Raw genomic sequence first — 20,991 nt, forward strand, 5'->3', positions numbered from 1 at the left:
CACAGGGATTCCTTGTACACATGTCTGCATCTTCTCTGCATGGCTCTCTGAACAGAAGCCTGATGACAGTGATTTGTGGGCTCTTACTATTAAATCAGAGTTATCAGTGATCTATATAAGGGGACAACACATAGATAATTTACTCTGCTAACGCAAGCCCCCATAGAAGCATCAGTATTAAGTAATAAAACACCTCGCTGAACCCCCATGCAACAATTTTAGACGATCTGCCAATTTTGCACAGGTAAGGGTACTTTCACACTTGCATCGTTGGATTCCGGCAGGCAGTTCCGGCAATCTGTATGCAAATGGATACCATTTGTAGACGGATCCGCATCTGGATCCGTCTCACAAATGCATTGCAATACCGGTTGTCATCTGGAAAAACGGATCCGAGCACGGATGACGCACCTGGATGCGCAATAGTAAATTCGAGAATGTAGAAAATCCAGCTCAAGAAATGGTGGAAAATTCGTAACTTTATTGTGGCATAAAATCTTCGACAGAAACAGGAATGTTTGGTTACGCGTTTCAGACCACTAACAAATATCGGTCCTTCCTCATGACTTATCGAACTGGTAATGGGATCCCACCATATGAGCAGCTCACACAGCTGGCCATGCAGTCAATCGATCACATGTTCATGAAGAGCTGCACACATGGTGCAATCACATATGTCCAATCACTTTAAACATACATAGAGAAAATTAAAATCAAATGTGCTGACCAAAAAATTCTACAAAATACGTAGTTGGTGCATATATAAAAGACAATGGCAAAGCAAAAAAATATATAATGAAAATGAGACATCTAAACACAAAGGGGAGAAAAGAAAAAATCCCCCCTAATAGTGTAGAATTAAATCATGTCTTTTATTAAGACCTTGAGGTTGTCTTAAACCCAGTTGGAAAATCCAATATGCCTCTCGATTTAAAAGTTTCCTCCTATGATCACCCCCTCTGGTGGGAAGGAAAACTCTCTCGATTCCCTGAACCAACAGATTGGAAGTGTCACCTGCATGCAAAATCGCAAAGTGTGTGCTGACAGCAGACACGTTGCGGTTTTGATAATGCGGGATGTCTGAAATATGTTTTCGCACACGAGTTTTTATTTCATTCATGGTACATCCAACATATTGCAACTGACAAAGTTTGCATGTTATCAAATAAACTGCAAACTTTGTGTTGCAGTTAAGATAGGACTGTATGGTAAATTCCTTATTGTTGGCAGTGGATTTAAACTTCTTTGTGGCTCTGGTATGATTGCAACAAATGCATTTGGCATGACCACATTTATAGCTGCCCTTGTTATTAAGCCAGATTGGTCTCTGCAAAACCTTTTCAGAGAACAGGCTGGGACTTAAGGAATTGCCCAAGGTTGGAGCCCTTCTTGCTGTACATTTCACTCCCCCTCCAACAATGTCCATCCACTGACTGTCGCATGACAATAAAGGAATATACTTCTTAATGATCCTACATATGCGACCATACTCCAGGCTATATTGTGTTACGAAGGGAGTGAAATCACGTTTACATTTCTGGGGCAATGATTTAACTTTTGGAAACACAAGAGGAGCTCTATCCATGTCTGAAACTTCAGTGACAGAAGAGGCAACAGATTTTTGAGAATAAGCCCTACCAGTTAGCCTATCTGTGATATTCCTAGCTTCTTGTGCAAATAAATGAATATTCGAACAGTTGCGTGATATTCGTCATATTCAGTAATTCACCCAAGCCAACCATAGTAAACCAGGTCCAAGTTGAAATCGCAATGCGATTAATTCAAGTTATAATAATCAAATTTCGATTTCAACTTAGCGCTGCTATATTCCATATTAGGCTAGAATTAACGAATATGGAATATAGCAGTGCTAAGTTGAAATCGAAATTTGATTATTATAACTTGAATTAATCGCATTGCTATTTTAACTTGGACCTGGTTTACTATGGTTGGCTTGGTAGAATTAGCGAATATGACGAATGTATTCGTCATATTCCTCCAAACGAAGATAACGAAGTATTCTCTATCTTCGTTTTAGCTACCTATTCGTCAACTTCGCTAATTCTAGCAATCAAATAGGAAGGTTGACTATAGAGACAGCTGTGTTTAATTCGCTATGCGATTATATTACTTTGCTTTTTTTTTTTTATAAATAGAATCATTATAATAATCAAGTATTTAACTATTCAATTTAAAAAAAAAGCAAAGTAATATAAATCGCATAGCGAATTAAACACAGCTGTCTCTATAGTCAACTTTCCTATTTGATTGCTAGAATTAGCGAAGTTGACGAATAGGTAGCTAAAACGAAGATGGAGAATACTTCGTTATCTTCGTTTGGAGGAATATGACGAATACATTTGTCATATTCGTCATCTTCGCTAATTCTAGATATCAAACCAATAGGAAATTAGCCTTAAGTTAAAATCGCAATACGCGATTATTTAAATCGCATATTAATCACGATAACTAGAATAATGACGAATATTCGATTTTGACGAATATGAAACGAATATTCTATCGAATTTAGTCGAAATCGAATATGGCACCTGCCGCTTATCACTAATCTTAACTGCAACACAAAGTTCGCAGTTTATTTGATAACATGCGAACTTTGTCAGTTCCAATATGTTGGATGTACCACGAATGAAATAAAAACTTGTGTGCGAAAACATATTTCAGACATCTGCTGTCAGCACACACTTTGCGATTTTGCATGCAGGTGACACTTCCAATCTGGTGGTTCAGTGAATCGAGAGAGTTTTCCTTCCCACCAGAGGGGGCGATCATAGGAGGAAACTTTTAAATCGAGAGGCATATTGGATTTTCCAACTGGGTTCAAGACAGCCTCAAGGTCTTAATAAAAGACATGATTTAATTCTACATTGTTAGGGGGGATTTTTTCTTTTCTCCCCTTTGTGTTTAGATATCTCATTTTCATTATATCTTTTTTTGCTTTGCCATTGTCTTTTATATATGCACCAACTACGTATTTTGTAGATTTTTTGGTCAGCACATTTGATTTTAATTTTCTCTATGTATGATTAAAGTGATTGGACATATGTGATTGCACCATGAGTGCAGCTCTTCATGATCATGTGATCGATTGATTGCATGGTCAGCTGTGTGAGCTGCTCATATGGTGGGATCCCATTACCAGTTCGATAAGTCATGAGGAAGGACCGATATTTGTTAGTGGTCTGAAACGCGTAACCGAACATTCCTGTTTCTGTCGAAGATTTTATGCCGCAATAAAGTTACGAATTTTCCACCATTTCTTGAGCTGGATTTTCTACATTCTCGAATCAGATAATTATTTGTATGTTGTCTGTGGTGTAATATGGGGCTGCAAGTAACATCTACAAAATGATCTATATATTACCTCTTCATACACTGCAGTAGGCATTTGAAGCCCTCTTGAGATAGAGTCCGCGTCTTTCGTACTCTTATGGTTTATCCAGAGGTGGCAATACCTCTTTAAATGATGGCCACATGGCATTGCAGCTTTATCATGTGGTTGCTACATGGGAATCCACCCTTATTAACAGATTACCCACCTTTCACAATTTATCACCCACCCTAACTGTTCTGCTCAGCAACTGCAAAGACTTAGAAGGAACATAGCCCACAACAATCATTTTAGCCTGTTCTACCCCAGCCTTAGCTATTTTTGTGCCTTTACTAAAATACGTCTGTACATTTTGTCGATTTAATGTGCATAGGCAGCTCTGTCTTGAGGACTCTTTTTTTATCAGCATCTTGCAATATAGCTTTTCAGAGCTCCATTTATCTCTGTTGTAGAGCTTTGAACCCACTGCTCGCGTTCAAATAATGAATTGATAACCTTGTTGAGACAGATGCATTTGTATAGAAAACCGCAGCACTCTCCAGCCTTGAATTTCCAAAGGTTTATTCACCAGCAAAAGTGCGACGTTTCGACCTGTGTGGTCTTTTTCAAGCTTGTTGAGACAGAGACAGCTGGACTCCTTATGGCGAAGCCAGAGATCGTTATTTGAGCAATGTGTATACAGTTCATGAGGAGCCAATGCATGGTTACTGCTTCACTTCAATCCTGGCGATCCCATGATCGCCAGGTAGCTGCAGATGCTGCTGGGTCTTATCAGACCCAGAACCGCTCTGTAGTGTATGCCAGGCGAATGCATTTTCCCAATTGCTGGGGTAATTAGCAGCAAAAAAAATGTCATGTTATACTGACAGGAGTACAATTAATATAAAAAATAACAGAGGAAAATGGCCTGGGTATAAATTGGTTTATACTTTGCATGTCTACTACCAGTTGTATGTATTGGATTTTGTTTTTCTTTTCCTCCCTGAATGCAGATTTCGGTTCATTATGGTAAATCCCGGTGGAAATAATTTTGTGTATTGATGAGCCTACATAATTGTTTGTATGTCCTAACCAAAAGATCGGCTTTCTTGCCATGTTGTCCGCAAATCTTTTCATGGTCCTTTGCTGTGACCCTTGGCTTTTGTGATTCATTATAACACAGTCACCCCATGGGGCTGGCAAAGATTTTTACAACCAAGGAAATAAAACGAAAGCCAGAAATGTACCTGTAAATGTCAATCGAGATGAATTAACATTTCAAAGGTTACCTGCTCAATAAACCTTTAACGTCTCACACATACTTTTTTTCTTTAAAAAGGCACTACAGTTTTTGAGCCAAAGTCAGAAGTGGATCCAGCAGGTTGGAGAAGTATAAATTCTCCCTTTATATTTCCCCTTCTTTTTGAATCCTATTTTTTCTTTAGCTGAAAAGACTGCATGAAAATCTGCCAGGGTGGCTTTTTTCCAAAAAACACCATGTGTGAAACCTCTCTAATTGTGTATACTTCATAGAGCACAATTTTTTGGTTGAATACATGGAAAATAAGCATTTTGTGTAATCACTATTTATATATTTTATATATTTATAAACATGTTTTTTTTACTTTTCTTTTAGCTCCCCTTTGCTGAAACATTATATCATTTCTATGACAATGGAGCTGCAAAAAACAGAAGAAAGCGTAGTTTCAAAAGCAAGAACCACTTAGATATGCATCCCAAGGTGAGTTCTCAAAGCTGGGCTTTGTTCTTTTATCATTTCACTTAGTTGTTGAAAATACGGCAACTTGAAGCCAAACTTGAAAAAATGGAAAAGCATCAAACTCTATCTATCTATCTATCTATCTATCTATCTATCTATCTATATATTTAATATCTATCTATCTATCTATCTATCTATCTATCAATCATATTTAAAATGTTCGGCTTGATACATTTTAAATTTTCAGACTCAATTTTTTGTGCCAAGTTTTTTGTTCACCAGAAACTTTAAAGGGACTGTGTTTTAAAATGGAACGTCCTGCCCTCTATAAAACAGTCCTATCCTTGTCCGTAAAATGGAGCCACAGAACAGACAAACAGATGTGGACAGTGCACGGTGTGCTGTCCACAACTTTTGCTGCTCCATTGAAGTGAATGGGTAAACAACTGACCTGCAAAAATGTGTATTTGATGCGGAGAAAAACCATGGTCCTGTGCATGAGCCTTAATTCACATAAGTCAATTAGGGAGACCCCTCCCTGCTGGATCTGTGAAGGGAAGCACACTTAGCTATTCCCCGTGTTTGATTTCATTCTTGGTAGTCTTTACTACTGTTTGGTCCCTGCCCGTAACATTCTGGCACAGACCGAGTCTTTTACGTCACTAGGGCCTCAGTGGTCATGTCACTGCTGGCTGTATATTGTACAGCACTTAATAGTCCCAGAGAGAGTGAATGGAGAGGTAGTGTGCATTTTTGACCTGGTGCTACATTAATTCAGAGGAAAAGGACCCCTATTCTCGTGATTAATGAGGGTTCCATTTCAGCATTCTGACCCCCACGATCAAATACTTATCCCCTATCCTGTGGATAGTGCATGGTATTAGATGATTAGATTATTTGCTGTGACTACCAAAACAATGTGAATCATGTGCTGCATCCAAATTAGCGACATTCAGTATTTATACTTTGATGGGTATATAGTAGTGTTGATTCCTAATATTCTAATTGTGAATTTTTATCGCGAATATTGGAACTTTGAGAATTTGCAAATATCTAGAATATAGTGCTATATCTTTGTAATCGCGAATATTCTAGATTTTTTTTCAGCAGTACCCATGATCCCTCACTGCTTCTTGCTTGTGGGCCAATGAGAAGGCTGCAATATCTTTGACTTTAGGAGTAATGTTTTCGTATTGCAAATTTTTAGTGCAAGTTTTCTGATTGCCGATTTTTGCAATCAAGAAAATAATAGAAACATAGAAACATAGAATGTGTCGGCAGATAAGAACCATTTGGCCCATCTAGTCTGCCCAATATATCTGAATCCTATGAATAGTCCCTGGCCCTATCTTATATGAAGGATAGCCTTATGCCTATCCCATGCATGCTTAAACCCCTTCACTGTATTTGCAGCTACCACTTCTGCAGGAAGGCTATTACATGCATCCACTACTCTCTCAGTAAAGTAATACTTCCTTATATTACTTTTAAACCTTTGCCCCTCTAATTTAAAACTGTGTCCTCTTGTGGTAGTTTTTCTTCTTTTAAATATGCTCTCCTCCTTTACCGAGTTGATTCCCTTTATGTATTTAAAAGTTTCTATCATATCCCCTCTGTCTCTTCTTTCTTCCAAGCTATACATATTAAGGTCCTTTAACCTTTCCTGGTAAGTTTTATCCTGCAATCCATGTACTAGTTTAGTAGCTCTTCTCTGAACTCTCTCTAGAGTATCTATATCCTTCTGGAGATATGGCCTCCAGTACTGCGCACAATACTCCAAGCGAGGTCTCACCAGTGTTCTGTACAGCGGCATAAGCACTTCACTCTTTCTACTGCTTATACCTCTCCCTATACATCCAAGCATTCTGCTGGCATTTCGTGCTGCTCTATTACATTGTCTTCCCACCTTTAAGTCTTCTTAATAATGACTGGAGATCACAAATTCTCGAATTCGCGAATATACAGTGGATGTAAAAAGTCTACACACCCCTGTTAAAATGTCAGGTTTCTGTGCTGTAAAAATTTTTTGACAAAGATAAATAATTTCAGAACTTTTTCCACCTTTAATGTGACCTATAAACCAAAAGCATGTGGGAAAAGGTGTTATCGTCTGATGAAACCAAAGTTGAACTTTTTGGCCATAATTCCAAAAGATATGTTTGGTGAAAAAACAACACTGCGCATCACCAAAAGAACACCATACCCACATTGAAGCATGGTGGTGGCAGCATCATGCTTTGGGGCTGTTTTTCTTCAGCTGAAACTTGGGGCCTTAGTTAAGCTAGAGGGAATTATGAACAGTTCCAAATACCAGTCAATATTGGCACAAAACATTCAGGCTTCTGCTAGAAAGCTGAACATACATTCAAATCAACAAAGGAATGGCTTGACCAGAAGAGCCCAGCCAGAGCCCAGACCTGAATCCAATTGAAAATCTGTGGGGTGATCTGAAGAGGGCTGTGTACAGGAGATCCCCTCGCAATCTGACAGATTTGGAGTGTTTTTGCAAAGAAGAGTAGGCAAATCTTGCCAAGTCAAAATGTGCCATGCTGATAGACTCATACTCCAAAAGACTGAGTGCTGTAATAAAATCAAAAGGTGCTTCAACAAAGTATTAGTTTAAGGGTGTGCACACTTATGCAGCCATATTATTTTATTTTTATATTTTTTCTTCACTCTACCTAAAAGTAAAAGATTTCAGTTTGTTTTTCAATTGAGTTGTACAGTTTATAGGTCACATTAAAGGTGGAAAAAGTTCTGAAATGATTTATCTTTGTCTAATTTTTTTTACAGCACAGAAACCTGACATTTTAACAGGGGTGTGTAGACTTTTTACGGTATATCCACTGTATGATGAATATTTGCCCCAATATTCGCGAAATATTGCAAATTTGAATATTGCCCCTGCCGCTTATCACTGGTATATAGTACAAAGGAGGAAGAAAGCCGCTGTGCTTTTCTAATCCTCAACATCCAATTGATCATGCATTGAAATTTCAATGTAAAAAAAAAATAATAATAATAATATATAGATATGTCCAGCAGAAAACCCAATTTAAAGGGAATGTGTCCTCAGAAAATTATCTATTGCTTAAATCACATTTTTATGCTAAACTTTTTATATTTTTTGGTGATTTTTTTTTGCTTTTTCATGCTACTATCTACACTCACCTATTCTATTTCTCAATAATGCAATTATCTAGTCAACCAATCACATGGCAGTTGCTTCAATGCATTTAGGGGGGTGGTCCTGGTGAAGACAATCTCCTGAACTCCAAACTGAATGTCAGAATGGGAAAGAAAGGTGATTTAAGCAATTTTGAGCGTGGCATGGTTGTTGGTGCCAGACGGGCCGGTCTAAGTATTTCACAATCTGCTTAGTTACTGGGATTTTCACGCACAACCATTTCTAGGGTTTACAAAGAATGGTGTTAAAAGGGAAAAACATCCAGTATGCGGCAGTCCTGTGGGCAAAAATGCCTTGTGGATACTAGAGGTCAGAGAAGAATGGGCCGACTGATTCAAGCTGATAGAAGAGCAACGTTGACTGAAATAACCACTCGTTACAACCGAGGTATGCAGCAAAGCATTTGTGAAGCCACAACACACACAACCTTGAGGCGGATGGGCTACAACAGCAGAAGACCCCACTGGGCACCACTCATCTCCACTACAAATTGGAAAAAGAGGATACAATTTGAATGAGCTCACCAAAATTGGACTGTTGAAGACTGGAAAAATGTTGCCTGGTCTGATGAGTCTCGATTTCTGTTGAGACATTCAAATGGTAGAGTCCGAATTTGGCGTAAACAGAATGAGAACATGTATTCATCCTCTGATGGCTACTTCCAGAAGGATAATGCACCATGTCACAAAGCTCGAATCATTTCAAATTGGTTTCTTGAACATGACAATGAGTTCACTGCACTAAAATGGCCCCCACAGTCACCAGATCTCAACCCAATAGAGCATCTTTGGGATGTGGTGGAATGGGAGCTTCGTGCCCTAGATGTGCATCCCTCAAATCTCCATCAACTGCAAGATGCTATCCTATCAATATGGGCCAACATTTCTAAAGAATGCTATCAGCACCTTGTTGAATCAATGCCACGTAGAATTAAGGCAGTTCTGAAGGCAAAAGGGGGTCCAACACTGTATTAGTATGGTGTTCCTAATAATTCTTTAGGTGAGTGTATATAGTATCATATAATGCAGTCATTTTTACACTGGCCACTACATCTAAAATAAAGGCAATGGACATCTTTAGGGCAATTTTTTATGATGGCATTTTACTCATTTGGTGCTAAAAATTATTTTGTTTTCAATTTAAATTTATTAAACAATTTCAGCAGTTTTTGTTATACATGCAGTTAAAAATCAGTCTACTTGTATACTGTCCCTCCTGAGTTCCATTAGCTGATATAGCTGTTTTCTCTGATCTCCTGACCACACAAACACTCATTTTGGATAAACTCATATCAAACTGGTAAGAATATGGCCTGAGTGTTTATAAGGTAAAGAGATCAGAGATAAGGCTTGACATGAGCCCTCAGCTGATGGAGGGACAGTCTGACTGATTTTTAACCAATGTATCACAAAAACTGCTGAAACTTTTTAATAGAAACCAATTGAAAAAAAAGATTTTTAGCCCAAAATTAGTAAAATGCAATAATCAAAAAAATGCCATGAAGGTGGCCATAGCCTTTAAGACTTCCTGTTATTTGAGAGTAGCTACAAGGGCCATAGACACAATGGACAGAAAGGGTCCCAATTGACTTATATGGCAGAGTTTTCTAGGTGTGCTCTGTGACCTGTGCAGAGATCAGGAGGGAGCTGATAAGCTGTGATATTACCTATTGGAAATGGTGGATTATGTGTTATCTACAGTATATATAGAGGTGTTACTTGTCATTGTAATTCTGCCTACGGTGATAACTAGGGATGAGCGAATTGACTTTGGATGAAACATCCGAAGTCGATTCGCATAAAACTTAGTTCTAATACTGTACAGAGAATACCTGGTGCTGCCTCAGGCGATAGCCTCCCCTGGCCTCATTGGTGGTACACACCTGTTTAAATGCATTGCATTTACAATATATTGTAGAGCGTAGACAACTTATGTCTGGTGTCCCAGAGATCTATAGGCTGCTGACTGATTTGCAGGTCAACAAGGAAAATATGAGTTCTGCCTTTCTCTACCAATGAATTTTGTCCTATAGAACAATTTATATATTAGGCATACATTTGTGAATTTCTGCTGATCTCGTTTCCTAATACACTGTATTAGCGCTTCCACACAGTTCAGGAAAACCTTCTTTATTTCATGCCTGCTAAATCTATGCAGCTATTTGTCACATTTGCAGTTGTTAGGATGCATGTCTTGAGGCATAGGCTCTGCTTACTCAAATCTGTCGCATCTTCTTAGTGAGATATTACACTGGGCATTGTAAAATCATAAAATAAAATGCTTTGCAGTTGCTCAGAGGAATCCACTGCACTTATTTCCTAAATGTGGATGAAAGAATATTTAAAATGAATTACAATCTCGCAGCCAGAGCCCATTCATGTCACTAAGACTGAATTTGCTGTGACTGGACACACACTGAAATAATACAGCAAACGCTATGTGAAGTACAGATCTGTCTAAATGGTGATTTTTCTCCAGAAATGCAAGTCTGATTCTGTCATTTCCAATACATTTTTAACAAAAGCAGAACTGAGTGGAAACACACTGTAATATATGACAAACATATGGTGGATTATATCACATTTCTATAAGAATCTATGTGTAGAAGATAAAGTTAAAAAGGGGAAAAAAATTACCACTGCATCTCTATTGATAGAGGTCTGGAACCCATTCTCCCTATAGGTGAGAGTCCCAGAAGTGGGACCTGAAGCTATCAGCCATTTATGGTCAGAACATGCCTTGAAGTGTTAGAGTACGGCCACATGGTCAGGTTTCCTGATACCATTTTGGAACCCAAAACCAAGAGTGAATCTAAGAACAAGAAGTTAAAACCATAGTCAGCTATTTTGGAACCTTAGATGTATTATTGGCATTTACATTGCTGTCCTCCTCGCTGCGCATGATGAGTAGCTATCTTTTCTGTTGCTTGTAATACTCTATTGTTCAATTTAGAGCTTTCTGAGTAAAGAAACTGCTGTTCTATATTTCATTGTATTTTAATTAAAAGTTGTAATGAGGCTTGGTAGAGATGAAGTAGACCCCTGGGTTGCTAACAGATTGATGTAGAGCTAAACCTGGGAGAAGGGTCTAAGCCTCTAAGGAATTGTCAGTTTAAAACTTTACCCACAAGGAGTTATGGACTTTCCTACAGGAAATCCCCAGGTCACCATCCCAGGAGTAGCATACATTAGCAAAGACTGTAATGTGGATGGATAGAAGGAATTGGACAGGAATTGTAATCAGGCAAAGCATGGGTTAAGACAGGCGGAGTGTAGTTTTAATCGGTAGACCTGCAGAGTATTCTTTTACACCACCCCTCAGAACACAAGTTACCAAATGTTTGGCTTTATAAGACTCACTTTGTGTGGGAAAAATGTCAGCGTGTCTTATAAAGTAAAGAATACAGGAGGCATGGGGATTGGTTAATGTAATGCTGCTATCGCTGGCTGTACTCACGGCTCACGTTTTTTCTATGGGCCACGCACTACACTGTCCTGACTGCGTACGTCAGATCACAGAGAAGCACGGGCCTGGAGAAGAACAGAGAGAAGTGAATGCAGGAAGAGTGACTGGATGTGCAGAGTGGAGGCTCCATCTGGACCATTAACCCCTTCAGGACAGCCTTATTTTACCTTAAGGACCAGGCCATTTTTTGCAAATCTGACTAGTGTCACTTTATGTGGTGATAACTTTAAAACGCTTCTACTTAGCCAGGCCATTCTGAGAATGTTTTTTCGTCACATATTGTACTTCATGACACTGGTAAAATGGAGTAAAAAAAAAAATAAAATTTTATTTATAAAAAAAATACAAAATTTACCAAAATGTTGGAAAAATTAGCAAATTTCTAACTTTCAATTTCTCTACTTCTACAATACATAGTAATAACTCCAAAAAAAAGTTATTAATTTACATACCCCATATGTCTACTTCATGTTTGGATCATTTGGGGAATGCTATTTTATTTTTTGGGGACGTTACAAGGCTTAGAAGTTTAGAAGCAAAGAAACCACCCAAAAATGACCCCATTTTAGAAACTACACCCCTCAAGGTATTCAAAACTGATTTTACAAACATTGTTAACCCTTTAGGTGCTCCACATGAGTTATTGGCAATGGGGATGAAATTTCTGAATTACATTTTTTTGCCAATTTTTCCATTTTAACCCATTTTTTCCACTAACAAATCAAGGGTTAACAGTCAAACAAGACTGTATCTTTATTGCCCTGACTCTTCCGTTTACAGAAACACCCCATATGTGGTCGTACACTACTGTACGGCCACACAGTAGGGCGTAGAGGGAAAGGGGTGCCATATGGTTTTTGGAAGGCAGATTTTGCTGGACTGGTTTTTTTACAACATGTCCCATTTGAAGCCCCCCTGATGCACCCCTAGAGTAGAAACTCCATAAAGTGACCCCATATAAGAAACTACACCCCTCAAGGTATTCAAAACTGATCTCACAAATTATGTTAACCCTTTAGGTGCTCCACAAAAGTTATTGGCAAATGGGGATAAAATTAGAGAATTTAATTTTTTGGCCAATTTTTCCATTTTAACCCATTTTTTCCACTAACAAATCAAGGGTTAACAGTCAAACAAGACTGTATATTTATTGCCCTGACTCTGCCGTTTACAGAAACACCCCATATGTGGTCATACACTACTGTACGGCCACACGGCAGGGTCTAGAGGGAAAGGAGCACCTTGTGGGTTTTGGGGGGCTGATTTTTATGGACCGGTTTATTTACACCGTGTCCTATTTCAAGACCCCCTGATGCACCCCTACAGTAGAAACTCTCTAAAAGTGACCCCATTATGGAAACTACGGGATAAGGTGGCAGTTTTTTGGGGACTATTTTTAGGGTACATATGTTTTTTGGTTGCTCTATATTACATTTTTGTGAGGTAAGGTTACCAAAAATTTTAATTCTGAAATTTCATCTCCATTTGCCATAAACTGTTGAGGAACACCTAAAGGGTTAATAAAGTTTGTAAAATCAGTTTTGAATACCTTAAGGGGTGTAGTTTCTTAGATGGGGTCTAATTATCCTAAGGATAATTAAATAGAGAATTGCAGCACATGGCTTTTCATTTGCAATTCAAGGCATTTTATTTAGGTCACATCGCACAGAATTCATGATCCAGTAATTTTCTCAGAAGCGCAATTGCTTATGGGTAATAAATTATGTGACCGGACTTTTCGGCCTGTCAAGGCTTTCCTCGGTGGTCTATTATCTTAATGCAGCTTTACTTGTGGCTCTGCCGCTGGATCACACAAGCGAAGCCGCATTAAGATAATAGACGACCGAGGAAGGCCTTGACAGGCCGAAACGTCCGGTCACATAATCTAATAGCCATAAGCAATTGCGCTTCTGAGAAAATTACTGGATCATAAATTCTGTGTGATGTGACATAAATAAAATGCCTTGAATTGCAAATGAAAATCCGTGTGCTGCAATTCTCTATTTAAATATGTCATCAGTATAAGATCTGCGGGGGTGGGACACCCGATACTCCCGCCAATCAGCCTTTAGAAGAGGCTTTGAACACCGCAGCCTCTTCCTAGGCCACTGACATCCCTGTACAGGGGTCACATGCCCTAGTTGCAGCTCAGACCCATTCAAGTCAATGGCGCTGAGCTGCAATACCAAGCTCTGCCACTATATGATGCAGAGCGCTTTCCATGAAAAGTTGCCAGGAGCCTGCATTACTCACCAGAACTTTGGTGAGCACAGTGGATCCCTGAAACAGCTGATCGGTGGGGATTCCGAGACTTGGATCCACGCTGATGTGATAATGATAACCTATCCTGAGGATAAGTTATCATTATCTTTTCCAGGATAACACCTTTATGTTCCTCCAGTAAAGAAGCATACTGGTTTACTGCAAACCCTGACTCTCTGGACTCATTTCCAATTGGGGTGCACCATGCCTTAACATCCTGTCTGGAGAGCAGCAACACGTGGTGACACCTCAACAGTGACTGGGAGACCCAGCATAGTGTTAGGGGTCACCTCAAACCTGGCCACTGCATAAACAAAATACTGCATTGCTGGGGGGTCTATCTAACCTGTTAGTTGACAGCTTGTCAACAGACATGTACCCTATCTCCAGCAGTAACTGGTACAATTATGAATACAGGTTATGAATGAAACATGAAAAGGGCTACCTCACAAGCCAAGTAATGCAGTGTCATTACAGAGTTGTCAATTTTTAAGGAGGGCTCCACATTAAAAGAGGACTTCTAATAACAATTCTGGAGCATCTATTCTTATGGCTCTATGGTGTGCCTTTCCTTTATTATTTCTGCTTGAAGTTATAAATGAATTGCTAGCAGTCTGCAGTAAGGGTACAGAGAGGTGTTACCAGTTGGAGGTGTGTCGCTGCACAGTCTGACTCTATCCAATCAGTGCTGTCAGTGTCAGACTGTGCAGGGACAGAACCTCCAACTGGTAACACCCATCTGGACATTTATTGCAAAGTGCTAGTGATTAATTCATAACCTCTGGCAGGAATAATAAAGGAATGGTGCATTATAGAGTCATAAGAATAAGATGCTACAGAATAGTTATTACACGTGGAAAGTCGCTATTGAAACAGACATGTCAGAAGAGGTTACATGTCCACTTTAAAGGGTTTGTTTAGCAGTATAACATTTTTTTATAAATGGCATACAATTGGTTAAAAATAGAAAAGAATCTATAGTCACTAGTGTTAAGTGAATCAAAGTCTTTCACGGTAAATTCAATTTGCTGCGAAGTCAAATTTCCTTGTGCTTCGTGGTATCAAATGGATTTGACCTGAAATAAGGTGAAAAAAGAAATAAATAAATAACATACTTACCTCATCCATTTGCTCTCGTGGGTCAACCGCTGGTATCTTGCTTGAAGATCTCGCACAAAATACCGTGTGCGGTGACGTAAGACGTCACCAACCGCGCTGGGCAGCGTGATGACGTGATCACAGGCCACTCAAGATTTCACGCCAGATCTTCAAGCAAGATGGCGCCGCTCCCTGTCATTGCCCCAACTACTTACAAAGAAATGTGCTTAGTGACAAAGTAATTGTCTCGATACAAATTTTTTTGTTAAATTCGGCAAAGCAGCTAAATTGATTTTTTAAAATAATTCGCTCATCTCTAAGGCTACTTTCACATTAGCATTTTCAATTCCGCTGTTGAGATCCGTCATAGGATCTCAATAGCCGAAGAAAACGCTTCAGTTTTGTCCCCATTCATTGTCACTGGGGACAAAGCTGAACTGAACGAAATGCACCAAAATGCATTCCGTTCCGTTTGGTTGCGCTCCCATCGCGGACAGAATAACGCTGCAAGCAGCATTTTTCTGTCCGCGATGTGGTGCCGTGCAAGATGGATCCGTCCTGGCACACAATGTAAGTCAATAGGGACGAATCCGTTTTCTCTGACACAATAGAAAACGGATCTGTCCCCTATTGACTTTCAATGGTGTTTATGACGGATCCGTCATGGCTTTAGAAGACATAATACAAACGGATCCATTCATGACGGATGCATACAGTTGCATTATGGTAACGGGGGCGTTTTTACAGATCCACGACGGAGCCGCAAAAAAACGCTAATGTGAAAGTAGTCTAATAGTCACCGTTACTGGTTTCCTCTTAAAGTGGAACTGTCATTCTATTTTTTTTGTAATGTGTAGGGGCAGTGATACTGATCATTTTTGTAATATACTTTAATTCCTGAAATCATACATTTCTATTAGAAAAATAGCTCTAAAATTGCCTTTTTTGTGCATTAGCAACAATCCCTGTATTCTGTTTACTACACGCTAATGCTAAAGTGTTGCTAATGCACAAAATGGGCCACTTTAGAGCTATTTTCTAATAGAAACATACAATTTCAGTAATTAAAGCATATTACAAAAATGGTCAGTATCACTGCCCCTACCCATTACAAAAACAAAAGAATTACAGTTACACTTTAAGATGCAATAAATGCCTGCAGAAGCCTGCTCCGCCAATCACTGTCCTCAGAGAGACCAGCCTCTGCCAGTGATTGACTAAGCGTACATTTCAAAGCATTTCCTGCCAGTCAAAAGCTGACTAGGAAGCAGAGAGCAACAGGGTCCTGGTATGGCAGCAGTAAGGGAGCAGTGAAGATTAGTACTGCTTTTCGTTTTTAACCCACCGTGAACCATGTATAAAAAATTTAATACTGCTAGACAACAACTTAAAGGGGTCTTTCGGGTTCAGAGCTGAACCCGGACATACCCTTATTTTCACCCAGGCAGCCCCCCTGAGGGTAGCTCCGATGCACTCCCTTGCCCTGCACTAGATCGCGCAGGGCACAGGCTCTTTTGTTTATCATAACACACTGCCGGGTGGAAGCTTCGGACCGGCAGTGTGTTCTGTGATATCACCGGCTCTGATGAGCGTGCTTTAGCGCTGCCCTAGCCGTTTTACTGGCTAGGGCAGTGCTAAATCCCACCCATCAGTACCGGTGACATCTCTGGGCTTCCTGGCAGCCCCATGGAGAGCCCTGTATGTTACCGGATCTCCAAAAAATGCCTTTGCCCTGCGCGATTTAGAGCAGGGCAAAGAAGAGCATCGGAGCATGAACTGCTCCGATGCTCAAGTCAGGGGGGCTGTCTGGGTGAAAATGGGGTTTTGTCAGGGTTCAGCTCTGAACCCGGACAACCCCTTTAAAGGCAATATCCAATTATAAGAAATCAAATATGTAAATTCATTATGATGTGGACAGAGGTAAGGCTACTTTCACACTAGCGTTCAGAGAGGATCCGTCTGGTGTCTGCACAGACGGATCCTCTCCTATAATGCAGACGTTTGGATCCGTTCAGAACGGATACGTCTGCATTATAGTTTAGAAAAAATTCTAAGTGTGAAAGTTGTTCAGACGGATCCGTCCAGACTTTACATTGAAAGTCAATGGGGGACAGATCCGTTTGAAAATTGAGCCATATTGTGTCAACTTCAAACGGATCCGTCCGCATTGACTTACATTGTAAGTCTGGACGGATCCGTTTGCCTCCGCTGCCAGACTGATGCATTCTGAGCAGATCCGCATCCACTCAGAATGCATTGGGGCAGTACGGATGCGTTCGGGCTGCTTGTGAGAGCCTTCAAACGGAGCTCACAAGCAGAGCCCCGAACGCAAATGTGAAAGTAGCCTTAACCGGCATCAGCTTTCATAAATGTACCTGTCTAGCTGGAAGTTTTGGGTAATATTTTGAAATATTAACTCCTTGTAAATGTCACAACTTCAACATTTTATGCTGAGAAAACAAACACAAAAAAGAATGTAGAAAATGTTCTTCCAACATTACACAAAGTTTATCACAATTTGCTCGAAAGGGCATCTACAGTATATCACTGAAGAATGATCTGGAGGGGAAAAGCAAACATATCAATCATTTCAGCATTTAAGGCTCTTCCTTAGACTTTTGCTTGTCAAAATACCAGCAAGTGAGTTTTGTGCTTGAACAATAATATGAAATCAAAGGCAATTTTGTCAGACTATATAACCATGGAGCTCTCCACCTCAGAAAATAAAAATGTAGTTAATGAGAGGCCACCAAGGGCATATAACTAGTGGAGGGACCTGCATGACTTGGTTCTGAGGTATGGCCTAATAGTTAGGGAGGACAGATAGACTTAATAGGAGGTATTAGTAGAAGAAAAAATATGTAGGATCTAGTTTGAGCTGCCAATTCCATAATGGTGAGGGAAGCTGAAGACTATAACTTTCAAATATATGTGGTTAAGATGAGGGCTTACAACCATGACAGGTTCTAACATTGGTTTAAGGTCCCACTCTAGCTCTAGCTCTGTCGTTTGGTGATAATGCAATGGTGTCCTATAGTATTTGCATCACAGGAAAGGAATGCCGTAGACCTGACAGTTTTACACAATATATCACACTATGGACAGTGGATGGGTGAATTGGTTGATAGTACTGTAGAGATAAGCAAATCTTCCAAGATTCGGTTCATTTCGGATTCACATAATTTTTCTAAAAGTTCGGTTGTGGTCCGAATCTATTTGTTCCGAACCAAAGTTGCTCCACTTGCCCTGGAAATTGGTATAACACCCCCTCTAGTCCTCTAGAACACAGATTTTTTATGAAAAGTTCCTATTTCGTTTAGTTAATTCTTTAAGAATTTTTTCATTTTCCCTCGCCCGTCCCCTCGGTCTGATACACTATCAGGTTTAACTGTATCTACTTTTATGGTTGCCGCCGCAAACTGCGGTTATTGTTTGGCCGCAACTGACTGCAATTGCCTCCTGCTTGGTGGTGACAGAACACTATTGATTGCTTATGCACTGGGGCCGTTTTACAAAATTTGTCCGAAACTAATCAGAAAAGACTCAGGTTCAATTCTCTGCCTAAAAATGAACGAATCGGAACGAATCTCCGAATCTGCGAATAGATTTGCTCATCTCTAGATGATAGTATAAAAATATGTAGGTAATTTCACACAGGCTCTCAGTTTTGATAAAATATCCATTTTATTGTACAATTACATCTTGATGTCAAAAGCTACTAAGAAGTTCTACTGTAATTTCCTAATTTTTAAATAATAGACTTGGCTTGTTATATGAAGGCGAACCATTGACTAATATATTCCAATTTGTTACTATGCTATACAACATGTTCATAACCTATCCCTTTGGTAGCTAGGGGACCCATGGCTAAGACCTTTACAATCATTACAGTATGGATCCTGAGTTATTTGTAGCTCCTCAATTCATGATGGCAGAGATGGCTTTTTCAGTCAGTCTCATAGACTTTGAATGGAGATACAGGACACATGCCCCACAGTCACTCATTGTGCGGTCATGTGGTGAGGAGGAACAAAGGACTTGGATCCCAGTTCTAGCGATCTGCGGGGGGGGGGGGGGTCCAAGTGATCATAAATTGATAACCAAGCCCTTGAATAGGCAATAATTACTTTGTAGGAAAGCGCCTTTATTTGAGTATATAGGAAGTAGAGAGATTTAATATTAATAGTACTTGGTTTAGTAAATAATTTGTCCAATAGTAGAAAATAGAGGGTCTACTTTTAAACAAGAAACAGCTCCACTGTTGTCCATGGACTGCGTGTAATATTGCAACTCAATCCCATTCAAATAAACCTAGTCGAGTAGTAATGCTATGCACAGTCCATGGACAGGAGTGGCCCTGTTTCTAGAAAGGAAAGCCTAGCTACTGTATGTACAGATGTGAATGGAGTTTGTAAAAGTCAATGATAGCTTACGGTGTGGTGGGTCTTTAGGATGTAGAGTTTTAAAGCTGACAGAATTGACTGTGCCTCTTAATCTTCTATTATAGCTAAATGTTAAATGGCCTTTGTAAGGTTGAAAAACGTACTGCTTTCTGGCAGCTAAAAGTGAGATGGTGCTATTTTCAAGGTAATGATTTGCACGTATTATAAGGAAAGCTATTTCAATAAGAATCAATTTTCAGCTCAGAATCGATGAGGCAGAACAAATACTTAACGTTAAATGTTGAGTCTAGAGAGTCATACAGTATGCTGGATAAATTGGAGAATTTCCCTATGACTTCAATTAGGTATCTACCAAAGAAAGAGAATTGTCTCACTAGTGCCACCTATTGGAAATTGCTCCCTATAAGTCAGTGTATGACTTTTTAACAAGCCTTGGTTTTACGGATCAGTGAGTGTGGACCCACTGTGACAACTAACCGTTTCAGCTTTGGGACAACCCAAAAGCATTATTCTGATATTCACCCTTTAACCCCTGTATAGGGATCTGGACTTCGCTGCAGGAAAGCAACCAGACTGCGACCTCTTGGGATAGTCCCAGTATAGTTTGCAGCTGACCCACTGGGGGTCAGGGACTATGTTGCAAACATCAGAAGCTCAGGATACAGATGCCACACCAAAACTGCACGTGCAGTCTGTACAGTCACTTAGGCTTAAATGCTGGTTTTGGAGATACAGACAGCACACTGGTAGTGTAGATGAAGGAAGACAGAGGATGGACTTGCAGACAGGGTTGTAGTGAAGATGCAAAGTTGGCAGGCTAGATACTTGGCAGGAACACAGACAAGGCAGACGGACAGGGTTAACTCAAACATGAAAAGAACTAAAATTAGAAGTGCAGGGTAATACATAAAGGGTAGAAACCGGTCTTGAGCACAGTAGGAACACAGGCAGGAAATAGCATAAGATAAAAGCAGGTAAATCGCAGGTGAAACTAGACTATAAAACATCTTTGCTGGTCACCAGGGAACCTATATCTCAGGCACCCTCTGACTGGGGGGTTGTCTTACTTCAGCAAATGGCATTTATCATGTAGACTAAGTTAAGACAAGTTATTTACTAATGTATTGTAATTGTCCACATTGCCTCCTTTGCTGGCTCGAATATGGAAATACATGGACTTTGTTTCTGTCCTGCACAATGCAAATCCGTTATGCTTGCCCATAGACTTCTATTATGACGGATCAAAACAGAATGCCTATTAAAGGTTTTCGTTTTGATTTCTGTCTTATGGATTCTGTCGTTTTACGTTATAACCATGATATAACTAGTGTTGAGAGTGAATTGCGAATTTTATTCGCAAATATCGCCACATATTTATTTACATAAAAGCAACTCAAAGAAACCAGGAACAGAGCTATAGTCTTTGATCCGCTCTTTGTTTTGTGTAAGCCATACAAGTGGAGATTAAACTATGAATTATTTATGTCAAATATTGGCCATGTATAGATGAATTACTTTTTGACAAAAA

At 39.6% G+C, this 20,991-nt stretch overlaps 1 protein-coding gene across 1 annotated transcript in view; it reads left to right on the forward strand.

Annotated features, from left to right (window-relative positions):
* The window catches only part of PCSK2 (proprotein convertase subtilisin/kexin type 2), a 293,015-nt gene that overhangs the window by 103,103 nt on the left and 168,921 nt on the right, over window positions 1–20,991 (forward strand). The window contains 1 exon segment of the mRNA XM_040430178.1: window positions 4,965–5,069. Within this exon segment, the coding sequence (XP_040286112.1) occupies window positions 4,965–5,069 (105 nt within the window).

The sequence above is a fragment of the Bufo bufo genome, chromosome 4 (genome assembly GCF_905171765.1).
Source record: "Bufo bufo chromosome 4, aBufBuf1.1, whole genome shotgun sequence".
In the NCBI taxonomy this organism is placed as follows: domain Eukaryota; kingdom Metazoa; phylum Chordata; class Amphibia; order Anura; family Bufonidae; genus Bufo; species Bufo bufo.